General features: G+C 44.1%; 1 protein-coding gene and 1 pseudogene across 3 annotated transcripts; both read left to right on the top strand.

The window, feature by feature from the left end:
- Positions 1-234: 234 nt before the first annotated feature.
- MMP27 (matrix metallopeptidase 27) lies at positions 235-12,339 on the top strand. 3 transcript variants are annotated; one of them, XM_045515388.2, is made up of 10 exons: positions 235-365; positions 1,366-1,570; positions 2,827-2,975; positions 3,070-3,198; positions 7,445-7,606; positions 7,788-7,908; positions 9,182-9,312; positions 10,110-10,269; positions 10,814-10,917; positions 11,869-12,339. In XM_045515388.2, the coding sequence occupies exons 2-10, from the start codon at positions 1,425-1,427 to the stop codon at positions 12,096-12,098; spliced, it is 1,332 nt and encodes a 443-aa protein (XP_045371344.2). In that variant the 5' UTR covers positions 235-365; positions 1,366-1,424; the 3' UTR covers positions 12,099-12,339. The 3 variants fall into 3 exon arrangements, with proteins under 3 accessions (XP_045371344.2, XP_074229054.1, XP_010951493.2); XM_074372953.1 differs by having other exon boundaries at positions 236-365; positions 1,450-1,570; XM_010953191.3 differs by having other exon boundaries at positions 267-365; positions 1,332-1,570.
- Positions 12,340-17,194: 4,855 nt separating this feature from the next.
- Positions 17,195-18,313, top strand: LOC141578983 (guanine nucleotide-binding protein subunit alpha-12 pseudogene; annotated as a pseudogene).
- Positions 18,314-19,848: the final 1,535 nt, after the last annotated feature.

Here is a 19,848-nt window from a genome sequence, read left to right as displayed (position 1 = left end):
TGCAAGGACAAAAGTAATTTGGGGGCTGACCTCATGCTATTTTCAATTCAATAATGAAAAATGGCTGTGTTTAGCAGACAACTGCCGATCATGATTGTGAAATCAAGTCAGCCTAATAAAAGAAAGCATACCATGACACAGTTCATGGCAAACATCCTTTTCTGTTTTTAATTAAAGGATAATACAAGCCAATTCATGCCACGTCTCACTGTTATTTTCTCAATCCTATGCAAACAGAACAAGGCTTCAACGGAAGAGAAAGAGGAATGAAGAGACTTCTTCTATTTTTGGTCTTTATAACATTTTCTTCTGCGTTTCCTACAGACCGAAAGATGGAAAATGAAGAAACCATGCAACTGGCTCAGGTACTGTCTCAATAAATGTTATTAATGACTGTCAATACTTCATTGATTGTCCTAGGACCTAAAATGACAGCAAGTTCTCACCAGAGAGTCCTGAACTTTCTTGTGAGGGGGAGTTGCTTTTCCTTCCCTTGGTTCCAAGGACGTCAAGGAACTGCGAGGGGGTGGAGAGTGGGGGTGGGGGGAAGGCAGGGTTTGCTACAACTTTAAGCGATGGTTACAAGCGAAGAGGAAAGGAGAAAGGGGACAGCCCTGCCCCCAGAAAGCTCTAGAAAAGCATTTGAAGACCAACCAGGGGACCCAACTTCAGTTTGGAGCCCTTCATCCCTATATGTGTGAAAAACACATGGCTTTTAGATTCCCTCTAAAAATCCACCCGGTTAATTGGCCGTATTTGGGGAGGTTATTTAAATTTGCAAAATGAATAATCACGTCTCTCTTAGAATTTTTTTCAAGGAAACATCAAAATGAAAGTAACAGCAAAAAATATGCAAGACTGGGGAGGGTAGAGCTCAGTGGTAGAGCTGGGTTCAATCCCCAGCACCTCCAGTAAAATCAACAAACCTAATTATCTAGCCCTTCACCCCCAAAAAGCTGGAATAAATCTACAACTTGATTTAAAAAAAATATGTAAGACACATGATCATTTCACATACAGAAGAAGCCTGCTTGTCCTCTGTGGAGGTTTGGAGCCTTAAGAGACTGGGTCATTCAGACAGTTCTGGTCACACGTTGCTCAGCCAGCTCTTGCAAATTGAAAAAACAGGGTGACTTTCCTTTCATCTTTGCTTCCTTTCTTCTCTCTTCCCTTGCTCCTTCCCTCCCCGTTATTTCCGTTTTCCCTACAACTGCCAAAAAATATTTCAGACAATTCCATTTTATCCTAGGATGGAGATTTGCTCCCGTGTAGTCTTTCTTTCTTTCTTTCTTTTTTTTTTTTTTTTTTTTTTTTTTTGTCTTTTCGGCCAGGCGTATCTCAACCAGTTCTACTCTCTTGAAATAGAAGGGAGTCAGCTTGTTCAAAGCAAGAACAGGAGTCTCATAGACGGCAAAATTCGTGAAATGCAAGCATTTTTTGGGTTGGCAGTGACTGGCAAACTGGACTCAAGCACTCTTGAGGTCATGAAGACACCCAGGTGCGGGGTGCCTGACGTGGGGCAGTACGGCTACACTCTCCCTGGATGGAAGAAACACAATCTCACATACAGGTAACGCTTCTGCCCACTGACTTCCCCCTAATCTAAAATGAACATGAACATAACCTCCGAGGAACAAAAATAGTCATAGCTTATTTTACTGAGCCCTGCCTGTGTGCATGGCACCTGATAGATTTTCATTTCATCTTCCCTGCAAACTCATGACGTAGGCACCACTGTCACTACCACCTTACGCACAGAGAAACTGAAACAAAAGCTTATTTACCATAGTCTGGGTTACACAGAGCTTCCCAGCAGATTGGCTCTGGCCGGTGTGCTCGCATGTCTAGCCTCTGCCACCTCCGTAAAAGCTCAGGACCAGAAACACTGCCATCTAAATGCAGACACTTAAAGATATAAATGAAGTGTGCCCAAGAGCAAAGAGAGGAGAGGGTATAGCTCAGTGGTAAAGTGCATGCTTGGCATGCACGAGGTCCTGGGTTCAATCCCCAGTGTCTCCATTAAAGAAAGAAATAAATAAAACTAATTACTACCCTCCTCCAAAATTCTTTAAAAATTACAAAAGAGAAAATGGGAAGACCCGAGAGCATAACCAGTTCATGTTAGAGATGTGGGTGAGTTAGACTGTCAGATCTCAGACGGACCTCAGACTGAAGTGTGGAGTTCGCCCCGAGACATTCCAAGGAAAGGGGGCTAGCTTAACTGGCAGAAAGAGGACGAAGTGTGCCGTGATCTGAGATAAAGACAGTGACCTTGAACACTGCTCTAGAGCTCTCCTGGCTGGCCCTAAAGAGTCCTTCTGACAGTCCTTCCTTTATCTTATTAAATCTTAGGGATTGAGCTAAAAATAAGGTCAGCAAGGTAGGGAAATATAAACCAAAGGAAGATCTTCTCCTAAGTAACGAACTCTTTGTGGCTCTCAGTGAGACTCTCAATATTTGACGCATAAGACTGACTTCCGCAAGCCATTTGAGAAAATAAACCTCAATGTCACAGCAGCCACAGATATGAGATGAACGCTCTCCCACGTAGGAGGTGATCTTAGAGAAGGCATTTAACCTCTTTGAGCCTTATTTGTTAAATGTGATAGTTCTACCTGAATAATAGGGCGGGTGAGAGATTGGATTATATAGCACGCGTAAAAGTGCTTTATTTAAATACTGAATTATTGTACAAAAGTAGGACTAGCATCAAACCAAAAGTTACTGCAGCATATGATTGATAAGATAGAATGACTTTCTTTTCGTAGTTTCTGTGTTTACACACATGCGCCAGCACCGACTGACAGAGTTCTGTTAATTTTTAAGAATCGTAAACTACACTCCAGACTTGGCTCGAGCTGACGTGGAGGAGGCTATCCGGAAAGGGTTAGACGTGTGGAGCAAAGTGACTCCACTAACGTTCACCAAGATCCCCAAGGGGACCGCAGACATCATGATCGCCTTCAGGACCCGAGGTGAGGCTTTCAACAGAGAGACAAATACGGCTGTGTTCATCTCAGCAGCTCTGAAGAGACTGACCTTGCTCCCCCCTCCTGAATTGTATCTCAGTTCATGGTCGGTGTCCTCGCTATTTTGATGGCCCCTTGGGAGTCCTCGGTCATGCCTTTCCTCCTGGTCTGGGTCTGGGTGGAGACACTCACTTTGATGAGGATGAAAACTGGACCAAGGATGGACCAGGTGAGCCCAGTTTTCTTTATGAACAAAATTGTGTTACTCATACAAACCCCTAAAAGGAATAGCTCTGCAATTGGTTGCCTTTTTACTCCCCAGTTTCCCTACAGTTTTTCATGCTCCAGATGACACTGATGAAAGTGTGTGATGTACAGGTCGGGGCCTTATCCACACAGCATTTTCATAAAGTTGCCAATCCTGTTAAGATCATACCATTCTTCCCTTACTCATCCACTCATTCATACACCTACAATGGTGGGGGTATAGCTTAGTGGTAGAGCACATGCTTAGCATGCACGAGTTCTTGGAGTCAATCCTCAGTACCTCCACTAAAATAAATAAATAAATAAACAGAATAACTACCTCAAAATTAAAATAAAAACTAAATCATACCCCTACAGTGCCCAAAAGGCCACCATGTCTCTGGAACTACGCAGGGTGTGGTACAGACCACAGAGCTGTCCTAGAAAAGTTTCAGCCCTTCAGAGCCTTGTCGTCTTGTGTGGCGTGTAAGGCTTCGATCCAGTTCCCACCACGCAAGGTGTTGTACCAGTGACAGAAGTCATCTCTGGCCTGAAGACAGGAAGGGCTCCCTAGGGAGGTGCAGTTCTGAGTTAGTGACTGGAGGATGCAGTGTGGGTTCATGGCCATAGGAGGTCTATTGATACACATGAACTTCCTCTTCTAACGCTCACCCGTCTGCCAAGGAATTAGACCCTCATCTTTACATTTGACCTATTCCTTCAGACCAAGTGGGTTGATTTTATTTCTCTTAATGGGCCTCCTCACTGGCACTAAAAGAAGAGATATTTTATTACTTTTCAAGCAAAACCCAAAACTCTACTACAATAAAAATACGTGCATCCCAGGAGGGAGCAGGTTCAGTAGACTCTTGGGTTCTCACCACTGTTTTTTTTTTTTTTTTTTTTCTATCCTTGACAACAGTCATCTTGGGTCTGATATCTGGTTTCCAGGGTCCCAGGAAAGCAGAGGCTCTGACTGTTGGGAGGTGGTACACAAGCCCCCAGTTCAGTCCTGATCAAGTAGCTCCAGATGGCCTTTGGGTCAGCTTTATAACTTGTGCAAAACTGAAAGCCTGTAGCTTAAATGATCCATGACCTCTCCTTGCTAAGTCTGAGAGTGGGATGCAATTATTTCTGCGAGGGCTAGGGGACCCAGTGCTGGCAGCAGCGGAAGTCTGGGATTGGTTGCTTTCACTGCCACATGAGTTAACATCACAGACAAGAAAATGAAAAAGGGAGTGGACCCTGTCTGTATCTCCTGCTGAGACATGTCCCAGCATTTCTCTGGATTTGGTCCCAGTGCAGTGTGGATTTGTTCAGTCAGGCAGTTGGGAACCGTCCTGGTGCTCACCAAAGTTGGAATCACTCTTCTTGTTCAGCTAGGTTTTACTTTAATATCTCGAGATAGAGATTAGTCTAAGATTTTACTGTCCTTTTAGCCCTACGAAATCCAATACTTGGTAATAATTACTATTACTCACACTTCAACAGGCCCCCTGCCAAAGGGGGTGTGTGGGGTGGATCATTAAAAAGTTCAAAGAGTTCTGGACCCCAAGTTGGCAAAACTTCCGTGAGCAAGGCAGAGGATAAACATAGCTCCCCACCGAGTTCTGGCAAGAGTACCAGACTGGGTTGTCTTCTAACTGCTTTATTATGTTCCCTCAGGGTTGAAATTGTTGGTCCCAGGGAGCACCCAATCATATAACTCTTAGCTCACTGACGTAAAAGGGAAAACGTCTTCCTTCTCTTTCATAAAATCATAAAACCTCAGGCAAACAATCTCCACTCAAACTGGGATTTTTTAAGTAGAAAATTTGTCAACAATACATAATATACGATTAACTTCTTTATGGATCGCCTCTGCCTGGGCACAAAAGTCTTAGTGTAACTTGCTTAAGAGCAATAGACAGCAGTCATCTGCTCTTCGTGCTGCTTCCTAAGGGGAGGACAGCCACCGCATGGCGATGTCAGAGGGGACTGAGCACACGGACAGATTTTCCTGAGACTCTCCCAATGCCAGGCCAGCGTCAAGCCTGAATGTAAGGTCAATGTTCTACACATGTATGCACTGAACAGAAACAGGCCTCACAGATTGCTACAGACGCAGTGTGGGATGGGGAGGAGCAAGGGTCTGCGGCTTGGCAGGTGTTAGTTTCTTTCGGGGTTTCTCATTTACTGTCTGGAGGACCCTCGGCAAGCTAATTTAATTTTCTTACTCTCTGTTTCTTTGTAAAGTAAGGATGATAATGGCCCTCTTGTAGGAAGATGACACAAGTTACCTGCAATAAAGGCGAAAGTATCTTGCAAAGCACTTGCCCTTAGCAAACAATCAGAGAGGGTTTGACATTGACGATTATGTTGGTGATTACTAATATTGGTGATGATGATGATTAGAGTGATTTCCAAGAACAGGAAAAAATATTCACAAAGGTACAGATGTCTAATGTACACATTTATTTAGTCACATCTTCAAGAAGGGAGTGATGTTATCTTTTCCCTGCAGTATCGTATGGCCTGTAATGTTGTCAGTACATGAGAGATGTTCTAAAAATATTTGGTAAATGAAGTCATTCAGCCATCATTTACTCAACATCTGCTCTGACCCAAGCTCTGTGATAGAAATGGAACATACAATAGTATAAAGACACGAACCCTGCCCTTCAGGGGTTTACAGTCTAGGGGGCACACACTATCAAATGGCAATTAAAATTAGTGTGATTGACACTGGGATAAAGGGAACCATGGCCATGTAATAGGAGCACGTAAAAGAAATTCCCAGCCAAATGGAGAGGTCGGATAGGAGGTGATGTCAAACCTGAGACCCGAAGGCTCTGCAGAAGCTCTGGTGGCACAGTGGAGCAGAGAGAATTCTGGACAGAATAACCCGACCACGTCAAAGATCAGAACCATGGTGGAAGAGAAGGCTAGAATGATGAATAGGATTCAGGTTATAGAGGGTCTTGAAAGCCAGGATAAAAATTTGGACTTCATTTAGATGACCTGAGTTTGAATTTTTTTAAAAGAGTCACTTGTCCCATCCCTGTCCAAAAGCACATCCAGTGATATTGTCAACCAGACAAGGGACAGCAGCAAAAGCCAGAGCAGAGAAGCATAAAAGTCCATGAAATAATTCTTTGCCATTCCATGTTTGTTTTGTGAAAACATTACTGGGCAAGGCTCCATCATGAAAGGCTCAGCCTCTTCCTTAGGGTCCATAGGCTTAGTTGCAGGTCCAAGGACAGTTTTTTATATACTTAGGACCTATGGGAGAGACAGGGAAGTAAAAAGGAAGTTCCAGCCATGCATGGCAAGACTTCTGACATGAGTAAGTTCAGGGTACCACGGTCTTATACAGGAGGCATATCTGATGATTCCTTCATCCGAATAAACCTCTGGATATCCAGCAGCCATTATTAAACATCCAGTATCGATGAACAGTTTGGCAGTCACCAGGAATAAAAATGACTAAGGTATGGTCCCTGCACTGAAAGGGTGCACAGCTCAGTGAAGGAGATCAACAGGGAAGTCCTTCCGTGGCAAGGCAGAGGTGAGCACTGAGTCTACAGAAGCCCAGAGAGATGCATCTGAGTCAGCCTTGATAGGAGCTGAGGAGGGAAGCCTCACGAAGGAGATGACTCTAGAGGGGATTCCTGAGGAGCAAGGAGGACGTCTATGCAGGAGCAGGGTGAGAGAGAGACGATACTCTGGGAAGAAGGGATGGAGACAGTAGGACACAGAAATAAGAAAGACCACAGCTAGATGAGAAATGCAAATGGTGTAATACGGCTGGCTCATGAAACACGAAAAGGAAATATGAGGCTGGATAAAACACAGAACTGGATGATGGAGGGCCACGTTAAGGCATTTGGACTTTATCCTACAGCCAGTGGGGAACCTCTGAAGAATATAAACAGGAGAAACATGATCACATACAACAGCCTAACAACAACCAAATACTGGTGGCTTCTATTTTTTTTTTTTTTTACTACTATTCATTTCTAAAACACCTGTTTACTGCCTTGTTCTGGGTTGTATTTCTCCGTGATGTGACTAACACCCATTGTGAGAGTGGAAATATTTCCCAGATAAATGATTGTGCATATGTTATAAGAATTATCTGCTGTTTGGCAAGCCTTTTCTTCTTTCCCCTTACTTACTTCCTAATCTCAGATGCAATCATTTGCCTTCTGATTGACTAATGTACTCATGTTTTCCCTGTTTTTGTTAAGGATTCAACTTATTTCTTGTGGCTGCTCATGAATTTGGTCATTCCCTGGGGCTCTCTCACTCCAATGATCAAACAGCTTTGATGTTCCCAAATTATGTCTCCCTGGATCCTAGCAAATACCCACTTTCTCAGGACGATATCAGTGGAATCCAGTCCATCTATGGTGAGCAACGTCATAAATCTGAATATACATGAACTGAAGAAAAAGCTTTCCAGGAAGGACGTTGAGAAAAATCACCTCTTGAAATATTATCATGAAGAAAATCTTGTCTTGGGTAAGATCCTTCTGAAGGTGTTTCCACATGCCTTCTTCATTCACTGTGGTATTTCTTTTCTCATCAAAGGAGGTCCACCTAAGGCCACTGCTAAGCCACAGGAACCCACCGTACCCCATGCCTGTGACCCAGATTTGACTTTTGATGCTGTCACCACTTTCCGCAGAGAAGTAATGTTCTTTAAAGGCAGGTAAACCCATTTCCTTAAAACCTCAACTTCCTGTGAAGATTTTTTCCTTTCAAGAGATTTGGGAATAAGAAAGTCGTGAGGATAATGAGTCTGTGGCTTTATTTTTTGTTCTCTAATTGCCCATGCTGTTTGCATGTCTTACTCTGTGTGCATATCTCTTACTTGTTTGAGAAATTAATTTTTTAAATGTTTTTAAGCAAAATTTAAATTGCTATTGATGCAGAGTCTGCTTTCAGTGACTTCTTAGCTAAAATAAGACACTATTCCTGGCGATCCTAGAGACACCATCTCTAGATCCGACTGTTAAATTTTCAAGAACTTTGTCTACCAGTCCATATCACTTTGGTAGCTTGAAACTGACCATGGCTGGAGTATTGACACCCTGGAAATCAGCGAATGATAAAATTAGATCTTTTTTCTACCTGGAGAACCAGCTGCTAAATTTGCATCAACAGACAGTTCCTTAATGTTGCATCCACTGAGTGTCAGCTGTGGAAGGAAACCTCTTCTCTCATTATGTACGATTTACCGGACTTGACTTGCAGCGTGGTGTGTCGTTATGGGTACCATGAACATATTTTCAGGACAAAGTATCAGGACAGGCACCAGCTGACAAGGATGTAGGGGCAAAAGGAAAGAGTATTTGGAATCAGACTCCTTCCACTCACAACTACACTGCACTGTAATGACGTGCTGTCCCTACCATGCTCCCAACAGCGGAGGCCGAGAGGCCACTTGTCAGGGATGGGCTGTCAGCATGGGAAGGAAAATGGACTCATAAGGATGTTTCAAGTCCTGTTCATAGGCTGAGAACTTTACAGCCAGAAGGGAAAACGTGAGGAAACATTATGCCGTGCCAATAATAACATGTCTTCATTCTAGCAAACATCGGCACCGGGAGTTCCTCTTAGAATGCTTGGTGTTGGCTTAGAATGTTGGGTGTTGTTGCTTTGGCAAAAGTGAGGCCATTGAGCATGTTGAGAACTACTTTTGAGATTTCCATGTAGCTCGCTACCCTAAGTACCCAAAAGAGTGGGCACAAAGGCATGTTCTGTCCTTGAGAGGCCAAAGGGTAGAACTGAACTCAAGATCGCCTACATTTGCTCAGGAAAATTGTGTTAATGCTCTAAATTGTTTGAGGAAAATACCAACCAAAAAGATGAGACAAGTTGAAGTTTGCGATGTTTTCATCAAAACAGACGTAGATAGGTCATATGTAAAGTATGGTTTTTTTTTTTGTTTGTTTGTTTTGTTTTGTTTTTGTCTAAAACAGGCACGTATGGAGGATCTATTATGATATCACTGACATTGAATTTGAATTAATCTCTTCATTCTGGCCATCGCTGCCAGCTGACATTCAAGCCGCATATGAAAACCCCAAAGACAAGATTCTGGTTTTTAAAGGTAACTTTGCCCTTCATGATTCTCTGGACACCTGAACTGGTCAGTGGGTATTTTCATGCAGGGAATATAATCTTCATGTATGAGCCAAACAGACAGGGCTTCTGACTTGACCTTAGGCTCCTATCATAAAGAATAACTGTGTGGTTGTGAAGATAAACGCCATCCCAGTTGCACAGGAGCTAACAGAAACCTATACAACAAAGACTAAAAAGTCTCTTTTCTGCCAAATAAAGGTAAAACCCATTGCTCCTCTATATTCCCTTTTTACTAGGGTTGCTAGATTTGGCAAATATACAAGATGCTTTGAATTTCAGATGAACAACCAATAATTTTTAGTCTAAGTATGTCCATTGTATTATTTTAGATATACTTGTACCAAAAATTAGTCATTGTTTATTTGAAATTCAGACTTAATTGATGTCTTATAGTCAACCTAGCAACTCTACTTTCTGTATGGATTTCATCAGCTTGCTTGCCTTTGAGAATACTTGGGTGCTGAAATTTAGAACATGTCCAGATATACTTGACTGTTTTGTCACTTACAAAAACAGTCAATACAATGAACCCCGTGGACATGGGTATGCACACTATTGACTATAGATGTATGTCATTTGTGTAGTATTAATGATACAAGCAGCTAAAGAAAGTTTAAGAATAAATGGAGACATAATATTACTAAATATTTAAGCGCTGAACCTAAGAGGAACCAGGTATCTAATTATTTTCAAGCTTCTTGAAGGCATCCATTTTTCCCTCCAGAAAATAGACCAGAAGATAGTCACTTTCTCTCTTCCTAGATGACAACTTCTGGATGATCAGAGGGTATGCTGTCTTGCCAGATTATCCCAAATCCATCCATACACTTGGCTTTCCAAGACATGTGAAGAAGATTGATGCAGCTGTCTGCGACCACAGCACAAAAAAAACCTACTTCTTTGTGGACATTTGGTGCTGGAGGTAAGTTTACAGACAATTGACCCTTTGTTTTATTCTGGAGAAAAATATCCACATAGCATCACTTTAATACAGGCAAAAAAATAACTAGTCTTCTTAAGTGAATTATGTTGAAGGCAATCTTAAGTGGATATCATTCACCAAACAAAAGACTTTTCAGTCAGTTCAAAGATCTTTTTCCAACTTCAAAAAAAGAGATAAAATAATAAAGCTGGTGTTGCCTACCAGACTGCTGATGCAAAACATAACCAGTTGAAATCTTTGAAACCCATGCTGAGCCCTTACTCTGATTTAACAGTTCTTCAGAATAGCATCAATCTGACAAATGAAGACTTTTTCCCAGCTCATATTTCTTGTTTTCAAGACACTAAGAATGATTTCACCAAACCAGTCTTTGCCATATTTTTTTATTATTGATCCAACTAGTTTTCTTCCAGTAAGACTACTTTTTTTTTCTATATCCCTGCTCGATTCCAAGTTGTGTAGTAGAAAAATTAAGTTCCCCAAAACAAAGATCTCCTGAAAACTTTCAAATCCATGTCTCCAGGTATGATGAAGTGAGCCAAACCATGGACAGAGGGTACCCACAGAGGTTGGTAACATACTTCCCAAGAATTGGTCTCCGAGTCGACGCTGCTTTCCAGCATAAAGGTAAGCCTCAATGCCTGACTGTTAGGGTCCTTGGAAGCTTTACTGACTGTGAAAGAAGGCAGTACAAAAACTGAGATGTCTCCATTTTAATGCCGTGCGACTAGTCTTGAGTGCCTTTAATCATAAACTTTGATCTGCGGGCATTGTCACAAACTGAATAGTAAGTCCTGAATTATATTCTTTGTTAATACTATTTCAAATTTATGCAAAAGGTACCCAAATTGGTTATCACTGATTAAAGATACCCACTAAAAGATACCCCCCGAAAGAGTTTGGAGTATGAAAAAAATCACTAAGTACATGAACCGAACAGTGATTTCAAACTATAATGTACATAGTTTAATATGCACAGCTTGGGGTGTGTGTAGGAAACTGTGAATTATTTAGAGCTTCTGAGGCAGCAGGATGGTGGGTAAGACCCAGGGTCTACAGTTTCAAAGGAACCTCGGGCAATTTAACATATCAGTCCAGCTACCATATCTTCAAAGACAATAAATCAGACCATGGAGTAAGCAGGAGTCTAAAAATGTTTTTGAGTGACACATTCTTTTATTCTATTGAAATCTAACGTGGAACCTCAAAACCTGAAACAGATAAAACAGAGTAACTCTAGGAAAATGAGGCTACAGGGCTCAAGGCTATACTCACAGGGTCCCCCTTCCTCCCATCACTGAGACATTTTTTGAACCCTAGTTTGAGAACCTCTGGCATAAACCACAGTCTGACCAGGAAGGTGGTAAGCCCCTTGAAATTCATATTTCATACCTTGGCTTTTTCCTTAGGGAAATGAAAATAATATTTCTCATGTGATGGGTAAAATAAAATGTATCTTTATAATTATGCATTTCTCTCCATATAATGTTCAATTATTTTAGTCTGCATTTATAAAATTCAAGTGTGGAAGCATCATAGAGTTGTGCAAGATAACTAATCATGATTCTCTTTCTCTAGGATTCTTCTATTTCTTCCGTAGAGCAAAACAATTTGAATACGACCCTAAGGCGAAGACCATTACCCGAATGATGAAAACCAACACTTGGTTTCGATGTGGAGAACCATTTAATTCATCATCTGATTTTAGTACCAGTGAGGGAAAAGTACATTCAGGAGGGGTGGAGCTGGTTTATTACAAGAATTTAAACTTGCTTATTTTCAGTATTGTTTATGTGCTGAAAAAATAGACAGTGATCAATAAATTCATAGGCCTGAAATAAACCTCCAGAGGTCTTTTAATCTAAACTCTGTTTCAAAGTGGAATAAAACTGTCCTCTAACTTTAAGTTGCTAGTCCTAGTTCTAAATATCTACTAGACAAAGAGTTAACAGCTGTTCTGAGCTGCCTGATTCTTTTCACAGGAAGTTATGTGTAAACAAAATGCTCACTGTACTTTACATATATTTTATGCTTTGTAGACTTGAAGAAGTAAACCATGTGTATTACAATAACTAAATACTGAAGACATTTATTAAACCAATCTTTTGAATTCTATTTTGTCTGGACCTTTGGAGCTGGAGAGACCCAATAAACTGCATCCTTCATCCCCATCGATGTTCTGAACCCACTGAGAAATAACATACAGTTGGAAAAGCAAAATTCCACCCTCGTTACTGATAAAGCTTATATTGGAGAACATATCTGTGGGCAAGATTCCTAATATCAAATTCTAGAGTGAGACATTCTTACTCACAAGTCATGGGGAGAACTGGAAACACCAGACCTCTCCGTAAATGTGAGCTGCCTAAAGACAATATGGAGCCCAAAGAGAAAGAAACGAGGATGGAGCTACATGTGCCCAGTTTCTGTTCCCAGATTCACTGATCGATAAGTTATTCTTCCTCCCAAAGAGACAAGTGGGAAGTGTTACACTAAAGGTCATCCCCCAACAATTAAGAAACTAGCAGGAGTGGTAAAGTAGTGTTCCCTCCAACTCCCCAAGCATAGACCAATGCATTGAACCATTCCTTAGAGAGTTTAAGATGAAGTTTTGTGCACACTGATCTCATATACAAGAAATGTGGAGATTTCCTCCCTCTGTTTGAGGATATGGGTCACCTGAGCCTAAATTTTTAGGTAGAAAGTTCCTGTCCTCTTTGTTATACTACATTATCTGTTGAGTTTCTAAATTCTTATTGTTTGGTTTTGCCTTTCACCCTAAAGCCAAATGCTGAGCAAAGAGCTACATAAATTTTCTGACCCAGAAGTTGGCAGATTGTCAGCTGAATCTGGTGAGATGATAGATTGGGTAGGTGTCAATTGATAGAAAGTAAGCATAGAAAATCTCAGGAATTCTACAGCTAGTCCGCCAACTAACACATCTTCCCTTAAGTTTGGTATTATCAGATTCCTAAAGGAAAGGTATAGAGAAGAGTAATTGCATGTTTGAAACTGAAAGTAAAATTTAAGAACTGCAGCTTAATACCTAGCATGTAGTAGATAGTAGGTTAGTCTGCAAAAATTAGTGCTGGAATAATCAAATATCCACACCATAATAATAATAATAATAATAATAATAATAACCTCAACTCTTACCTCACATTTATCACAAAAATTGACTCAAAATGGGCCATAGATCTCTAAATAAAAGAACTAGAAGTATAAAACTTCTAGAAGAAAAAACTTTTTAAAATTTTGTGGCCTTGGATTAAGCAAAGATTTTTAGACAGGACATAAAAAGAATGAATCGTAAAAGGAAAACTTGACAAATTAAATTCCATCAACATTTAAAACCTTTGCTTTTCAAAGAAACAATATTAAAAGGATGAAAAGTCAAGCCTCACATTGGGAGAAAATATTTTCAAAACACATGTCTGATGAAGGACTTGTATCAGATACATGCTTTGAAAATATTAATATAAATTATAACATAAATACAGAATATATAAAGAATTCTGAAATAAGAACTCAAAAATAAGATAAACAGCTCAAATTTTTAAATGGCCATATTTGCTGTATGAGTGGTACATAAACACATGAAAAGATATTCAACAGCTTAATCATTAAGGAAATGCTAATTAAAACCACAATGAGATACCACTACATACCCACCAAAGTGGTTAAAATTTAAAAGACTGAAAACACCAAATGTTGACAAAATGCAGATTAACTGGAACTCCCTCAGAGTGTTGGTGAGAATGAAAAATGATACAGCCATTTTGGAAAACACTTTGGCTATTTTTTGTAATGTTAAACATACACTTACCATGTGACCCAATGACCCCACTCCTAAATGTTCATCCAAGAAAAATGAAAACATGCTCCCATAATTGATTGTGCATAAATGCTCTTGATTATTTAGATAGCTAAAACCTGGAAACAACCCAAATGTCGATCATTGGTGAATGGATAAACAGATGGTGGAAAACTACTCAGCAATAAAAAGAACAAATGAACAATATGGATGAATCTTAAAAGCATTAAGGTAAATGAAAGAAGACAGACACAAAAGACCACATATCTTATGATTCCAAATATATGAAGAATTAGAAAAGGCCAAACTATTGCACATCAACTACACTTCAATTAAGTATATATATATATAATGTATTATATATATTATATAATATACATATTTATTGAGTGCCTACTATGTGCCAGGCACTGTTTTAGGAGCCAGGGATTTAATAGTGAACAAAGCAGCAAAGCCCCTGCCTTCATGGACCCTATATTCCAGTCAAGGCAGAGCAACAAGAAATAAAAAACCGTAAATATGTCAAGGAGAAGAAATGCTCTGAGGAAGACCTGTTTGCCTTGGGACTGGGTCCTCTGCGCAGAACAGGGTGGGGGGTGCCGCCCCCTGCAGGCCAGCACAGGTTTCAGTGTCAGCCCAGGTCTGGGTGAGGTCCTCCGACGGCTGGCGCTGGGGAAGACAGTGTCTCTAGTGGTGGCTGTGTCCCCTGTGCTCCAGCTGGGCCACAACCGCTGTGGCACCTGCTCCAGCCACGTGGTGGAAGTGGCTTTCTCCCACCTTCCTGGGGGCAGGGGGATGAGCAATTCCCCCGCTATTTCTAACTCCCGGGTTCCTCCAACGTCCCCGCCGGCTTCTCAGCCACCACTCACAGAACTAATACCCTGCATAAACTGTCTTCTGTTTCAAATGTTCAGAATGATTTCTGTTTTCTGGTTGACACTGAATACTTTGAGTAAGGGGATAGAGAGAGTGTGACAGATAAAGTGTGTTCGGGGGTGAATTACACCGAGCTCTTAGTGAGAACCTGAGACCTCCATCTGAAGGAAGTGAGCAAACAAACCAATCTGGGTCAGAGCACCCCCGAGGAACGGTCTGGGACAATGGTCTTGAGGCTTAGCTGCAGAGCAGTGAGAGGCTCCTGTGACCTGGGGAGAACTGGGGGGGGGGGTGCAGGCGGGGGAGGGGGCAGGGGAGGAGACCAAGTGAGAAGTGGCAGGGAGGCAGATCATGTAAGGCCTTCCAGAGCTTTATATAGACTTTAGATTCTAGAGAGATTTAAGAAGAGAAACAGCATAATTATTTGACTTGTATTTTAAAAGAATCACTGGCTGTTCCAAGGACAATACACCAGAGGAGCAGAAGAGGAGAAACAGGCGACACCTATGTGCAGCAGCAGATGGTGGTGGTAGCAGCGAGAAATAGCCTGAGGGTGGAGTTTTCTTTGGTACTTTTAAAAAATTTTATTTTTTAACACGTTATTATGGTATGATTCCTGTACAGAAAGCTACACATATTTCAGATGAATGATTTGGTGAGTTTTGATAGATGCATATACCCCAATGAAACCACCACCACAATCAAGACGGCTAACACCCATCCTTCCCCAAGAGGTCCAAATCTCAAATCACCCCCAGTTTATCCCTTCTTACCCCCATTCTCCCCTTGGTAACCATAAGTTTGTTCTCTATGTCTGAGTCTGTTTCTGTTTTGAGGATAAGTTCATTTGTGGCCTTTTTTTAAGATTCTACATTTAAGTAATACCATATGGTATTATTCTCCCTCTTTACTTACTTCACTTAGTATGACAATCTGCAGGTCCATCCATGTTGCTGCAAATGGCATTATCTTATTCTTTTTTATGGCTAAGTAGTATTCCATTGTATAAATATAACACAACTTCTTATCCAGCCATCTGTCAATGGACATTTGGGTTGTTTCCATGTCTTGGCTATTGTAAATAGTGCTGCTGTGAACATTGGGGTGCAGGTGTCTTTTCGAATTATATTTTTCTCCAGATATATGCCCAGGAGTGGGATTGCTGGATCATATGGTAAGTCTACTTTTAGTTTTCTGAGGAATCTCCATACTGTCCTCCATAATGGTGGCACCAATTCACATTCCCAGCAGCAGTGTAGGAAGGCTCCTTTTTCTTCACATCTTGAGGGTATATTTTGAGGACAGAACTTGCTAATTGATTGAATGAGTGGTGTAATAGGAAAAGAGAAGTCAAGTATAACCCACCTTTGTTTCCTGAACACCTAGGAGAATGGAGTGTCCATTCACTGAGGTGCTCAAGTCTGGAGAAGGAACAACTCTGAAGACGTCCAGTCGGCAGTGGGATACCTAGGTCTGAATTTGGGAGGATCCTGAGCATGGGGATCACCACTGGGTTCCTGTGTAGAGACACGGGATTGGATCAGGTCACCCAGGCAGCGACACAGAGAAAGACAAGAAGAAACTGAGAATTGATCCCTAGTCATTGACAGATCAAAGATGAACTGCATTGTGTGTTGTGATCACACAGCAGCTGTTTATGTACATGGGTACGTTCTTCCTGCTGGGTGTTCATTCATGATGAGGCCAACGAGGTATGGCATGGCTTTACTTAGTATACAGAGATAAAGATCACGCATTTTTCATCAATGTGGAAAAATTTACAAAATGAAAAAGCTTCCTTCACGCTGTCTTGAGCAGAGATCTATCACCTGTGATGGAGGAAAACTCTGCCTCACTCCTTGCTAATGGGTCTCTGTAAGCTGAGTTTCTGGCCTCATGGGTTACAGAGGTTTTATTTTAATAAACATTTTAAACGTTGACACTTTTTTTCTTTTTCTGTAAGACCTGAACCTGTTTGAATAAACTACAAAAAGGCACAACATTGTAAAATGACTATAACTCAATAAAAAAAAAAGTTTAAAGAAAAAAGGAAACTACAAAAAGGATTGATTCATGAATTTAAAATTAGAGCGGCCGGGCCGAGCGGCGGGCGAGAGCGGGCCTCGGAGCGGCGGCGGCGGCGGCGGCGGGCGCGGCCTGAGGGAGCGGCCGGCTGCCGCCCCGCCCGCCGCGGGGTCCATGGCCTGAGCGGCCATGTCCGGCGTGGTGCGCACGCTCAGCCGCTGCCTGCTACCGGCCGAGGCCGGCGGGGCCCGCGAGCGCAGGGCGGGCGGCGGCGGGGCCCGCGACGCGGAGCGCGAGGCAGGGCGGCGCAGCCGGGACATCGACGCGGGGCTGGCCCGCCAGCGGCGCCTCGTCAAGATCCTGCTGCTGCGCGCGGGCGAGAGCGGCAAGTCCACCTTCCTCAAGCAGATGCGCATCATCCACGGCCGCGAGTTCGACCAGAAGGCGCTGCTGAGTTCCGCGACACCATCTTCGACGACATCCTCAAGGGCTCGAGGGTCCTTGTCGACACCCGAGACAAGATGGGCATCGCTTGGCAGCATTCGGAGAACGAGAAGCATGGAATGTTCCTCATGGCCTTCGAGAACAAAGCCGGGCTGCCTGTGGAGCCGGCCACCTTTCAGCTGTACGTCCCTGCCCTGAGCGCGCTCTGGAGGGACTCTGGCATCAGGGAAGCCTTCAGCCGGAGGAGCGAGTTCCAGCTGGGTGAATCAGTGAAGTACCTCCTGGACAACCTGGACCGGATCGGCCAGCTGGACTACTGCCCTAGCAAGCAGGACATCCTGCTGGCGAGGAAGGCCACCAAGGGCATCGTGGGGCATGACTTTGTCATTAAAAAAAATCCCTTTCAAGATGGTGGATGTGGGTGGCCAGCGGTCTCAGCGTCAGAAGTGGTTCCAGTGCTTTGACGGGATCACATCGATCCTGTTCATGGTCTCCTCCAGTGAGTACGACCGGCGCACCAACCGGCTGGTGGAGTCGATGAACATCTTTGAGACCATCGTCAACAACAAGCTGTTCTTCAACGTCTCCATCATCTTGTTCCTCAACAAGATGGACCTGCTGGTGGAGAAGGTGAAGACCGTCAGCATCAAGAAGCACTTCCCGGACTTCAAGGGCGACCCCCACAGGCTGGAGGACGTGCAACGCTACTTGGTCCAGTGTTTCGACCGGAAGCGGCGGAACCGTAGCAATCCCCTCTTCCACCACTTCACCACCGCCATAGACACCGAGAACATCCGCTTCGTGTTTCACGCTGTGAAGGACACCATCCTGCAGGAGAACCTGAAGGACATCATGCTGCAGTGAGGGGACCCCTCCCCGCCGTGGCCGGACGTGCCCGCTGCCCTCCGCCCGCCGGCCAGGGGCCGTGCCGCTGCGACGTTAGCTACTGAAGCCTGGCGGCTGGTGCAACCACTGAAAACCCAAGCGGCCACTCTGGTGTTAATGCGGAATGCCTGGTAACACAGCTCGCTTTCCTCTTACAGAAACTGTTCCTTTTCTGACACAGTTCAGCCGAGGACCACGTGTGTGTGCGCGCACGCACACTCATTAATGACAAACACAAAACCCATGGCTTCGCAGATGGCTTTTCTCCAACTCATTAGTCCTCAGTAAGGAGCGTTGCCTGGTGACGGTTGTAGGCAGTGAAGTTCATGCCGAGCTCAGAGCCCCCGCACCCACAGCCCCCCAGCCGCGGGGCCTCAGCGCCACCCCCAAGGGGGCGAGCTGCCTTTTCAGCCTCCTGTGCCAGTTTCCCGAGAGGCCCCGACCCCGGCTGTACAGGAAGCCAGTGAGCACTCGCAGGTGTGGACTTGCCTTAATGCCCCCACCGTGTGTCACATTGCCCTGTGACACACACGATGCTGACGGTGAATGTCCCCTCCCCTCTGCCCACCCGCCCCGACCCCGGCAGACTTAAACCAGCTGGCCTTGCAGATGACTCTTCTCTGGAGTCATCTCCCGACACCTGCAGTAGGCTGCAGGGAGCTTTTCCCTCTCCGGACGTCGCAGGTTGCCTCTTGTCCTCTCAGGGGCTCCTGGGAGCCGGCCGGATTGCCAGCAGAGCCCTCGTTAACGTCCCAGCCACCTGGTGACTTGCTACACACCTGACCTCTTGGCAGGCCCGTGGACCCCGGGGAAACCCGAGTCCTCCGCACTGCCCCTCCTCCAGTGCCTTCTGACAGCCAGGCCGCTCGCGGCCGGCCCCGAGTCCAGATTCGGATCCAGGTCTCTTGCTTCTGTTACCGCACACATACGACAGGCCAGCGCCGTCGGACGTGGCTCTCCTCTGGTGGAACAGCCGAAGGCTGGGAATGTGCACGTGAGCTGGTCAGCCTTACGCTCAGCCAACTGTCCAGTGTCTCTCTGTGTCTAAAACTACATTGCATTCCGACCTGGTCCCCGCTGTGTGGGACTCTGCTGAAAGGTCTGTCCTGTCTGGCACGTTTAGGGCTTTTCCCAGCATGTGAAAGAGAAAAGGCGCCCTCTGTCAGTGGTACCCGGATGTCGCGGTGGTCTAAAAACATCCCTAGGCCCCGTCCTCGGGCCACACTGTTCCCAGTCCTCGCTTGCGCCCCGCCAGCCCCACAGTGACCTTGGCAGACGTGACCCAGAGGAGAGGGAGGAGGAAGGCCTGCTCTGGAGTCACCCTTGTTATCAGCGTTTCAATGAGGAGACGACGTGAAGCCCTCTTTCCCTTCAGTGCTCAAGGCTTCCTGTTGACGGTGGCTGGGGCTTCTGCTGGCCCCTTGGCTGGAGGAGACTTGCTGTTTTGGTCTTGCTTCCTGTGGCCCTTGATAACCTGGAGGAGGGCACGGCCCGGGACCAGGGCCGACGACCAC

Source organism: Camelus bactrianus, chromosome 10 (genome assembly GCF_048773025.1).
Source record: "Camelus bactrianus isolate YW-2024 breed Bactrian camel chromosome 10, ASM4877302v1, whole genome shotgun sequence".
Lineage (NCBI taxonomy): Eukaryota > Metazoa > Chordata > Mammalia > Artiodactyla > Camelidae > Camelus > Camelus bactrianus.
The sequence above is the reverse complement of the archived record's forward strand: the minus strand, read 5'-3'. Positions and strand labels throughout refer to the sequence as shown.

Coding starts and splice junctions, on each gene's coding strand:
- MMP27 (XM_010953191.3), top strand. CDS start 267: ATGAAGAGACTTCTTCTATTTTTGGTCTTTATAACATTTTCTTCTGCG. Junction 366..1,331: donor AAACCATGCAACTGGCTCAG/GTACTGTCTCAA, acceptor CTTTTCGGCCAG/GCGTATCTCAACCAGTTCTA. Junction 1,571..2,826: donor AAACACAATCTCACATACAG/GTAACGCTTCTG, acceptor TTAATTTTTAAG/AATCGTAAACTACACTCCAG.